The 12,014-nt window shown below is 37.9% G+C and overlaps 1 protein-coding gene across 1 annotated transcript in view; it reads right to left on the bottom strand.

Moving 5' to 3' along the window:
• itpk1b (inositol-tetrakisphosphate 1-kinase b) overlaps positions 1-12,014 on the bottom strand; it is a 45,827-nt gene that overhangs the window by 21,620 nt on the left and 12,193 nt on the right. The window contains exons 3-4 of the mRNA XM_084393821.1: positions 11,500-11,524; positions 1,013-1,138 (exon numbers count right to left, since the gene is read on the bottom strand). Of these exons, the coding sequence (XP_084249947.1) occupies positions 1,013-1,138; positions 11,500-11,524 (151 nt within the window). The remainder of the gene's footprint in view (positions 1-1,012; positions 1,139-11,499; positions 11,525-12,014) is intronic.

Here is a 12,014-nt window from a genome sequence, read left to right as displayed (position 1 = left end):
AAAACAAATCCTGAAACTAAATAAAATAAAAAAAAACTAAATGAGATTAAAACTTTATGCCCCATTAAAATGAACCGAAAATGAAAACTAAAATAAAAACCCAAACAGAGAGAAAGATTAATTTATATTAACTAAATATTAATTTGGATAAACGAAGACAACAATATTTACTGTAAGGGTGTGTTCACACTTGTAGTTCGGTTCGCTTGGATCATCTGGTCCAGATAAAAACAGAAAACATTTAGTCCTGGTCTGCTTAGCATTTATATTGGCATTTTTAACACTGATCCTTAAGATACCGAACCTAAAGGCATAGGGATATGTTTACAACCTGATATATTTCACATTGATTTTATACAAAACAATGCTGTGTGCTGGGCTAAATGCGCTCGCTGTGTGTGCGTAGCCTACATGTGATGGGATTTTGACCAGCTGAGAACTCGTGAAGAGCTTAAAGTAAAGGAGTCAAAACAGCAGCAGGAATCCCTCCGTCACACACACACACACACACACAGATCTGCTGCGAGGAGACGTGGTTCTGATGCCTGTACCAAACTGTGATGGGCGACATCACAACTATGGAATTTTGTATAAAACTATAAATCAGGTATGCTTGAGCATTCTGTCCTTTTAAAATTAAATATGCATTCATATTTCATTTGAACCGCACCAGAGTTGGTTTGGAAGCGGACCGAGACCCATCTTTTCAGCGGTCTCGTCTCTGTCCGCTTGTTTGGTGGCACCAGTGTTCGGATTGAAGCTTATTCAAATGAACCGCACTAACAGAGCAATCGCACCAGGGTTCGTTTTAATCCAACCAAACGTGCCAAGTGTGAACACACCCTAAAAAGCAAAAACATGCATTCACTTTCCTTTTACTTACACCTAAATGACATGGAGATTAAATTCAGGAAGCTCGAATTCTCGCTGCTCAATCAGATTGAGATTCCTGCCTCTTAATCAGAGCTGTAGATCTGCTCTACAAACACACATGCTCAGACACACTCCTCACCTGCACACGCTGGACCAGCAGCAGCGACTGGGTGTCATTCTGGTCCGCCTCCAGGATCAGGTCTGTTAGCTTGTGAATGATGACATCCAGGGGACCCTGCTCCTCTAAAGGCTGACTCAGGTCAAGCTGAAGAGAAGGGAAAGGTGAAAGGTCATCATTTACACTCAGAGCAGTGCTGACAAAGACAAAAGCCAATGATGTTGAATACCACTGCAGTTTAATACAGATTAACATTACATGTACTGAACAAATGAATGTATACGGACAGCCAGTCTGTGTTTCCAGGATAGCAATAATAACGCACGGCTGATATATGAAGGCGAATGTGATTTCACCGAAAACATGTTCATGGATCAACATCTTTGTGGATCCTGGAATAACATTCCAATCAACCAATCAGATTTGAGGGGCAAGTTTACAATTTATGTCAAATTTAGGCTTACAACCAGGGTTAGGTGCTTCTACATCAGTGTTATTCACCTATCATTTCCCTCTGATTTTAGGGATAACTCATGGAAAGGGTTAGGTTTAGGGGTTGGGATAGGGTTAGGACTAATTTTCAGAGAGGAATGTTGATCCAAGATTAACAAAATATGTTGACACAGGAACATGTCTTACTTGGCAAAATCACAGTGACCGACTTATGAATGTGTTTGTATGATTTGAGTTCAAGAAAACCAGCATGGAAAAAAAAGATTAACTGAAAGATGGGTCACTGATGCAGTCAGGACTGTAAACTGCATTAAAGCGTTTTCCTCCGGCCCAAATTATATATAGGCTAAATATAGTGAATTATTACATTGAACAATTCTTATTGAAAACTGGTTCTTGTACTCCAAACACTTTTTCCTGTACTGGAATCTTTAATTCCCTTTCTACACCTTCAACAAATCACAATCGCAAAAATGTCCCCTTTACTTAGTGCTAAATTAAACAAGGGGCATGTTTAAAATAAATTTGCACAATAACCCTTACATTTATATAAATAAATAAAACGTGCAGTACACTATTTAAGGCTGAGAGCTGTGGGACACAATCTATTTCCTTGTATGGCTGAATGTTTAAACCCATCTGACTGCCCAAAGTGGCTTTATATTTAGTTGTTTTTTTCCCTTCCAGTGTTTCCAGCACGGATCGTCCCCCGAGTGGTCGGATGTCGATGTCAAGAGCGGCTCCAGACTACACAGACCTCAAATCCCAAGGTGCTGATGTGCTGACAAACCTGTTCTAGCTCTGATAATCTCATGCTTACTGTACACGGACAGGCCGTTCGCCCATATGTGGACAGTGGAAACACCGCTGACAGCCTACTATTGTGCGTTTGTTTCAGATAGTAAGCAAGGTACAACAACCCCAGATCTCTCTGTCAAACAGTTTGTTGGCTAAACAGCAGCTCCTCCCTCACGCTAAAGGGGCCATAAAGTAACAGGAGACAGATTACTAATATACAATACTACATTGAAGACTTGGATAATACTTTATGAAAGAAAATCACTACAGTGATATAACCAGATCAGATTAAGTTCCTACAAGTATTTCATCATAAAAGTATCAGGAAATCTAATCTCATGTATTGCACTCCACAGTTTACAGCACAGTGCATTTTACGTTTGAGAGCAGAGCTTTATTAGAGGTCTGTTATAAATAAAACAATACAACATTCATATAATATAACTAAAAGAGTTGTGTTCATAACACATCAAACACTACAGAACTTCTATAACCAAAAATATAGTACAGCAAGTAAAAAATAAATTATTAATAATAATAATCATCAGCCGTTTTCAAACTTTTTGATGTCACAAATCCCCCGCCACCCCCCACAATTTTTCTTTGTGAATGAATAATGAGAGCAATGCAAATCAAACTAGCTTTTAGGCTAACTGAAATAAAACCATGCCAATCTCTAGGTATGGTGAAGGCTATGTGATGATGTGGGGCTATTTTAATTCCAAAGGCCAAGGGAACTTTATCAGGATGCATAGTATCCTAAACAAAAAATAAAAAAAAATACTTAAAAATAAAAATCTGCCTGCCTCTATGGGAATTTAACATAGGGGTGTACTAACTTATGCACCATGTATTTTAAGGAAGAACATTTATTTATTTACGATACATTATTCATTCACAAAGAAAATTGGTGTCCTTAAAGGTTGGATTTTTCCAAATTTTTTAAATTAAGGCATTAAGTTCAATTTCCAAAATATGATTTTTTATTCCTCTTTTTAGTCAACTTTAGCATGGGTGTATTAACTTATGCGTTGCACTGTATATACACACACATATATATTTATTTATTTTCGCACATATACATACACATACTGAATGATGCTTAGCAGTGTCAAATCCCACCTTGCTTCAGTAGGAAATACTTCTTAGCAAACTTTTAGCCATAATAGTGTCGACTTGTATTGAACCTGAGTGCAAGAATTCAGAGTAAATGTTTGAAAGGTGAGTTACTGGTTTCCAGTGAAGGATTCAGTGTGTTGTAGGCAGCGGATAAAGGCTGCAAAGAATCGTAGATATGGAGAGAACGCCATGACGGAAAAACTGATAAACCTCAGTGTTTGTAGTCAACATTTCAAACTGATGACCACAAACACAGTGTTTTAGGCCAAAAGGAGGGGAAATACTGAAAGAAACTGACGTTTCTCGGTCTAGGTAACACCGAGAACGAGTAAACATTGTTTATTAACATATAATACCGACACTAACAATACCAAGCGTGATGAAAACTGACCAGGTTTACGCTTTAACTGCGTCTTCCTCTTTGCCTTCAATTGTTTTAGTTTAGTCATCTAATTTTCCTCACAAAAACAAGTCATTTTATTCATGATGCGGAGAGCCACTTCCTTTTCTTCGTGCGTGTCTGTATAGAGACACAACCAATCAGTTATTCATGATGCTTTAAGCCAACTGAGACACAAGTAACTAAACTCTGATGTCTGTCTGCCTGCTCCTCGAGGCACAACATGACCTGTGACGTCTGGGTCTGCTTTAAAATGCCTTTCCATGCAAGCATATAACCAATTTGACTAAAGAATCTGTCTATCTGTCATTACTAAAACATACTGAGAGCTCATGACAGAAATGAGCAGGCAGAGGTCAGACACTGACCCGGTCCTGCACCGATGACTCATGCCCACAGATGCTGGCGGAGGGAGACATGCGCAGCTCCACGGCTCAAAGATGAATTTATCAGAGTCCAGGAAGGTTCTGAAGCTGTCGTTCAGAGTTAAAATCATCAGGACACGAGCTGATTAGAAGCAGAAGCAGCTTCGAAAGCAAAGCAAATCTAGCGTTATTTGTAGGTCTGTATAATATATTGAAATTATCGAAATATCGCAAATATATATATCGTGATATGCATATCGCAATGGCTTGCAATAACTGGGGTCATGAACAAAAGACAAAGAGAAAATCACTCACTGCTCTTGGCTGAATAACTTTTTGTAGCTTTAATAAGAATCAGTATAAATTTAATACATACAGTGAAAACTAAGCAGTGTTTTATTTTTTTATTTGATTATTCAGTTTCTGTTGTTAAATAAACCTAATGTAGGATAGCCTGAAACCCTGAACCCCGTGGTTTACACTGATGTTAAAATAACACTACTAATGCTACAGTAAAACACTGATGTTTACTTTCAGAAGTTGTAGGGATGTTTTCGTCACAAAAAGATTGTGAAACACGTATGAAGGTTATATCATTTTAAAGATAATTTAAGTTAATTTGACACACTTTAAGCATTATCGTATTGCATTATTTAATGAGTTATCGCATATCGCATTTTTCTTCAATATCGTGCAGCCCTAGTTATTTGCTATTATTGCCATAATATTAGCATAAAAAATGCGTACAACTATCGACAAGATTTTACAAAGGCTCTATTACTTACAAAAGTCAGTAACAATTTATTTTAGTGTCTTTGTTACATGTTACATGTACTTACCATAGTATTTATTAACAGTATTTAACAGCAAATTATGCATAATTACATGCAAATAGCCCTCAAATAGCCCTCAACCAAACCCTAACCCTATCGTAAGTACATGTAGTTACTTAATATTACACAGTACTTAAATATAATTACACTGTAACAATGACACCTTAAAATAAAGTGTAACTCAAAAGTCTAAGATGTTTAAAGGGATAGTTTACACAAAAATGAAAATTCGGTCATCATTTATTTTATCCTCATATAATCTCAAACCTATTGCTTCCATTCATCTATGAAACACATCATCTATAAGACAAAAAATTTAGATATTTTTATGAAAGATTTCTGTCCCTCCACAAAATGTTTAGTTTAATTTAGAATGGTAGAGCGTATCAAAAATGGGCTGTGTCCGAAATCGCCCCCTATACCCTTAAATAGGGCATTATTTGAGGGGACAGCCATTTGTTGTGGTGTCCGAAATCATAGTGGACGTTATCGAGTGCACTCATTCATTCCCATAATGCACCGCAATAACGAGTATACAACCGATGTACGCTCAACGGCTAGAAAATACCCATAATGCATGGTGAGGGCCGTGCAGAATGAATTCCCACGTCTCGCCAGAAAATGGCGCCCGCAGCTGAATCATCCATCCACCCATTTTCTAAACCGCTTGTCCAATGTGGGTACAGCATAATATCATACAGGTATACATTACTTTTTTGTTGATTATTAAATTGTTTAATTAAAGGTGCATTGCGCAAGTCTTTGAGTTTTTGCAGAACTATGCCCCCTTCTGGCGACACGCGAAACTGCAACCAGAGTTGTGCACGCGGTTACATGGAGTTTGCGTTGGGGTTTGGGATGAACTAGAAGCCGGTCTCTTTGAATCCATCTACTACTTTTGCAAAAGTCACTCGAGTTGTCTTCGCTAATGCGGATAATGGCGGCGAATACACAAACCTGCCAGACATAACCAGGTGAGCGTGAACGCGCATGACGTCACGCCCAGTCGATTCCGTCCCGAATCCCTCTTATTTATTTTACTGTACAGGATTATAGAGGCAATCGCAGTGATCATAGAAGGGCTCATTCAGCCCATCAGGCAATTGTTTAAGCATGTATGGGTTAGAAAAACGGGTATTAACATGAAAAGTTGCTTAATGCACCTTTAAGGTTTATAAATAGATTCCAAGTTCAAGATAAATCCTTTCATTACTACTGGAGCTGCCAGTTTGCCAAGTTTCAAATGATTATTAATCAGCAAACACCTTCCGGTGCACTCGTTTTCATTCACTCCATCATGTGGACTTACTATATTAGTAATGTCGGGAATAGTGAATGAGGGTATAAGGGGCGATTTCGGACATAGCCTTGGTCAAATGAATCTCATTGGTTCTTGCGCATTAAGCAAGCACGTCTGATTGTCTGTTTATGGCATTTAGTGTGTTCTATGTATGTGTGTTGATCAATGTATGTGAATAAAAAATCATGCGTCTTTTTTAGGACTTTATAACTGTTAAGATATCTGTATGATATCTTTCAACAGAGGGACAAACAAAAGTTTTCCAGGTTCATTTGTGTTTTGGTTTTAAAGATGAACAAAATCGTATGGATTTGGAACTTTTGAATTTTTGGGTGAACTCTCCCTTTAAAAGGAAAGTTGTTTCGGAGGCGGAGCAAGTTATTACACTGCGATAAAACATTACAATTTTTTTTTTTTTTTTATATAATGTGTGCACTGATGAATGTATGATAAGTAGAATAAATTTTGACTTTAAATAAACATTCATCCACATCTACATCAAACAATCCATTTGCGGAACCAAAAATACCACCCTTGAATAGAAGAAAGCAGCAGAGGCAGCGGCTGATGCCATCACTCTTTAATCTTCTCTCATTCATGAAATATTGAAACTCTTCCCAGCCAGAGCTCATGTTTGATAGATCCATTTTAGAAAATAAGCAGGGAATTAGAATAAAAGCACACCGAGAGGAGAGATAAGTACCCTAGAGTCTGTATCTCCGGGTATAAAAAGGAGCACATAAAGATTGACAAGATGAAACCGATGGGCTTGACTCACATTATGCCCCAACAAATGCGTCAATTCAACGAAAAAAAAACTGACCAAGAGGCTTCTTCACAGACCAACGCACTTGAGAGGAACAGGAAATGTTCTTCATCCTAATGGAGCCTCGCAGCCTCAAAGTAGGAGAATTAAATATGAATCATGGAGCATTTAGAGAGGAAATGAGCCTGATGAAGTCATTGTCTAGGTTAATGTGGTTGAATGTATTACAGTATTACTGGATTACATAGACTTAACATGACTGGATGACAACTAGTCTGAAGATGAACAGAACAAGGAAGTGAGACGACCAACATTATTACAAAGACAGTGGGGTCCACTGACAGAATTTTAATTTTTACGTGAACTATCCCTTTAAGAAAAGTGAATGGAAGGTCATTAAAAGTACGTATCTTCATGTGTGTGTGTGTGTGTGTGTGTGTGCGCGTGTGTGTGCGCGTGTGTGTGTGTGTGTGTGTGTGTGTGTGTGTGTGTGTGTGTGTGGTAAAGCAATACCAAGGAACATGAACTGGGCTATTTATTCACCAGAGACTCCCTGCCTTTGTTTTTCCCACACTTAAATAAAAAGACGTGAGGTCGGCCTGAAGGGACTGCTCAGTTTTTAGATATTCGCATGGAGTGATGTGACCCCCGAATTACAGTGAATGTCAAACACACATGAAAAGTGACGACATTGCTAAGAGCAAGCAAGGCCAAATATGACAACACTTCAAACCGGGCAACTACATTTTTATAATGCTAGAGTGTTCTGGGTGGCTGCTAAGTGGTTACTTACTGTACAAGTCTATAATATTCCGGTTCCAACAACAGTGTATTGTGTTGTTTCCAGAAGATATTACTGAGAACTCTGTGGAGGAACTTATCTACATATATGTCAGTGTAAGTAATCTGGAAACATATCTCTCTCTCTATATATATATATCTCGGCACAATATGTACGATTTTTAGATTAAAATACCAAAAAAAAACACTAGAACTATGTTGTTGACTTGTGTACTTCCATTATCCCAAATGTTTCTAACAATGTGTAAATACAGAAAAATCTGCTATTTTAGCCAGTGTAACGCCCCTCTTCGTTGCGTCATATCCGCGTTACGCTCGATTTCCATTAAATAAACAGACCTGTGTGAGTAGTAATTCAGAACTTTATTCTTTTTTTATTAGAATGAAATGAAATAATGTGAATTTAAGTGATCAAATTTAACGAACAAAGTTCAAGATCAGTGAAGGAGGAGGCGAACATTAAACTTAATTTTAGTGCTGCACGATTAATCATATCGCAATCGCGATGTCAAGCCTAAACGATTATATGACGCAAAATGCTGCGATTTTATATTAAATAAACAAATTAGCGCTGTTAACGCAATTAACGCAGCATCTGTTAATTTTTGGCATCCTATAGTGTTACATGATCCCGCTCTTATTCATGCAAATGCTTTTAAACCATTCATGCGCGATAAGACAAAAATGAACCCGCTGCCTGTGAATGTCCTGACTGTGACACACAGGAAGACTAGCGCTGATATCGTGCGTGCGCACAAAACAGCATGCCAGAATACAGTTCTCTTTCGAGCTTGAACGAACAATAAAACACACAATTATGCCAAAATGTCTTTTTGTCGAGTATCTTCATAACATAAGAGTAGTCTTATGATGAACGTGAAGAGTTGTGACTCGTGAGAGAATGAGGCGCGTGTGAGATCCGCGTCTCTGACAGGAGCGACTGGTCTTAAAGGGACAGTACACAGTAGCCACTAATTATATCTGTCGCTAAAGTTAATCAAAGAACAAAGGGAACAGAGAAAAACACTCACTGCTCTTGACTAAAGAACTTTTTTCTTTAGGCAGATTATCACTAATCTGTGTGTGCATTTATTTTCCTTGAGAACCAAGCAAGTTGACTCATGAAACCATTTGTTTATTATATCGCAATATTGACCTCAGTTATCGCAATATGACATTTTCCCCAAATCGTGCAGCCCTAATTTTAATCGTACAATAAATAAGCAACAAAACGAAACGAAAGGAGCGGCAGCGCCCGACTGCGTCATATAAGCATAAGCAAGTTATTTTGGACAAAATCAGTTAATTTCGGGAGTTCGAAACAACTTGCCAAAGCGAATTTCCTGGAAAAATTTGCTCAGACTGGTAAACACATTCGAACTATCATTGGTCGCTCCATGGTGATTATGTAATGAGTAGGTGTGGCTCTGTGGCTCCGCCTTCTTTGACGTGAAAGTCTTCTTCTGTTCAGTTTGTTGAGGTCAGATGCGAGTAAAAACATGAGCACACAGGAGAGCTGCTTTATAGTAAATAAATACTGAAGTTATTCTAATAATTGATAAAGTCATTCTAATAGACAAAGTTTTTTTCATGTTTAACACTCTAAAGCTACTTGCTTTAAAGCAATATATTGTATAAAGTGCTATATAAATAAATCACTATGATCGATCTTCATATTTGAAATATAAAGTTCATATTCGTTGTGGTCATTTGCTGAAAGACGGCTGGTAGAGGTTTTACTGGCAAGGATTTTGCTGTCTCATTGTGAAAGCAAAGCTTTCCAGGCCTTGGCTTTGTTGAATGTTCAAATGTTAACATTAGCATGCTTAGTCCAAACCAATGAGAACAATTTGAGCTTTACTATCAAAACAGTCTCGCTAATGAAAACAAGCGAACTATACTTTCCGCTTTCAAAAATAAACTGAATAGAAAACGAGACAGAAATATTTTGTGTTTAGCACTTTTCAGTGTTAAAAACCAGCTCAATCTCCTAGGAATCAGGAATGGAGCCTTAGCCAGTAAGATCATCAACAGGCCCAGACCATTTCATTCACATATTCAGTTCATCCGTCCACTGTAATACGCAAACAACTGCATACTCAACACATCTTTCTAATTCCACTGTAAACAACTAGCAAACTTTCTACTTATAAAGACCTGCAATAAACGCAGATGTTGTTCAGGCTTGGTATATGCCAGAAGCCACAAGTTATTTTTAATGTTTTTTAAAAGGTGCAGTACGCGATTTCTGAGAAATGCTGTTGAAAGTGGATCAGACCGAGCACCAAAACACACTTGCAGTAGGGCTGCTCGATTATGGAAAAAAATCAGTATTGGTCAGTATTAAAATCACGATTATGTAACACGATTATTTCACATGACTTTGGGAACGTGTTGCATTTATTAAAAAGACACATTTCAACAATTCTAAAAAAAAAAAAATCGAAATTTGAACATTGATTGTACTTTTTGAACTATTAAAATAAATAATATAACAGATGATACTTCAATGAGTATTTTAATAATTCCCGCAGGTCTACCACTTATAACGCGGAAAATTCCCCCGCAAACATTGATTCACTTTAGCATGTAGATTGTAAGAGTAGCCTAAATTAATCCACACAGATTATAAAATCAAATCAATCATTTTAAAACTTTCTCCAAGACGCAATTTCACGCGTGAGTGTTCAGCGGTGCCGCGTCTTCTCCCTCTCTGTCTCTCAAAATGGGTTGGACAAAGCAAGCGTCGAAACTACACTCTCTCGTTTAGGAGTCGGGACACGACGGAATTGTCACTTGCACAATCGGGCCAGCATTGCATCGTAACTAAAGTTGATCATTTTCACTTCTTTTTAAGTCTTATCAGTTTAAACATTCAAGCTGAGAGAGTTTATGGCTTCGGGAGGGGCGGATGTGCGCGTGCGCGTCATTCAGAACACAAGACAAAATTAGAGCGTTCTTTCAAAACAGAACATGACAAAATAATCGTTTTTACTCGATTGCACTATTTTGGTGATCGTTGGGAGCCAAAATCGAAATCGAAATCGAAATTCAATTAAATTGCACAGCCCTAACTTGCAGCCAATCAGATGTAAGGTGCCGGCGCTGCATAGCATGTTTATGAGTTTGGGGGCGGAGCTATCAGCTATCAAGGTGTGTGATCCTTTGGGGTATGGGTTTGTTTTGGTGATTTCAAATATCAACAATGTTTCTCAGAAATCGCGTACTGCACCTTTAATAGCTCTTCTTTTTCAGCGGCCTTGGTTCTGGAAGTATTTTTCCTATACAGATTTTTTTTTAAGTTTTCATTAAAGCGTTATAAGCCAACCAGACAGCTATGAGTTGAATCACAACATAACAAATTTACAGAGCGACCTCTGACCCGACGTAACGTAGTAGGATGTAGGAGTATCGTAAGCTTAGACGTCTCTCACGGTTCAAACCGTAAGACTGGAAAAACTGGAAGAACTGGAAGAGAGAGCTACTCTCTGAGAGAACAGAGGAAATTAACGTTTGAACTCACTCTTGTGCACTATCGAGACTAAAATCTCACCTCTGAATCATCCTAATCTACATTTCTTCCCTTCATTTCTTCGTAGGTGGTCACTGTTTGAAATTACACACATTAAATAAATATCTGAAAATGTATTTTGTTAAGAGGAGAGCCACTTACCTGTACAACATCTATCCCTCTTTTCCTGAAAGAAAAAAAAACAAAAAAAGTTATTTTTTTTAGCTCATGCCACAGGTTAACAACAACAACAAAAAAAGAGATTTATTCACTTTTTTTTAAACTTTTTTTTTTTATTCAAGATACAATCATAACGATTACATTCTGACATGAAAATAAAACCTGGATAAAAATATCTGTTGCCTAGAAACAGAGTTGAGAGAGAAACCCTGACTGGCTGTAGGAAGGGAATCAACACTACGGAAGTCAGAGCGATCAACCTGATGTGCTGTCAGAAAATGTCTACTTTTAAACAGCGCACAACAAGGAACGACTGTCACGAAGCAAGCGCTAGTCAAATGTTAGAATTTGCCCCAGTGTTTCTGTAAAACAACAGGACAAGCTGACACACAAGAATCAGTTTGCTCGGTTTTCGAGCAATCATGTTTTGCACTATAGTTAAATATGTGCTGCATTTTACTTAAATGCTTTGTTGTGAGATCCTGAAATTGGATCCA

The sequence above is a fragment of the Rutilus rutilus genome, assembly GCF_951802725.1.
Source record: "Rutilus rutilus genome assembly, chromosome: 21".
NCBI classification, from domain to species: domain Eukaryota; kingdom Metazoa; phylum Chordata; class Actinopteri; order Cypriniformes; family Leuciscidae; genus Rutilus; species Rutilus rutilus.
Note: the sequence above shows the minus strand (reverse complement) of the source record. Positions and strands in the feature narration are given on the sequence as shown.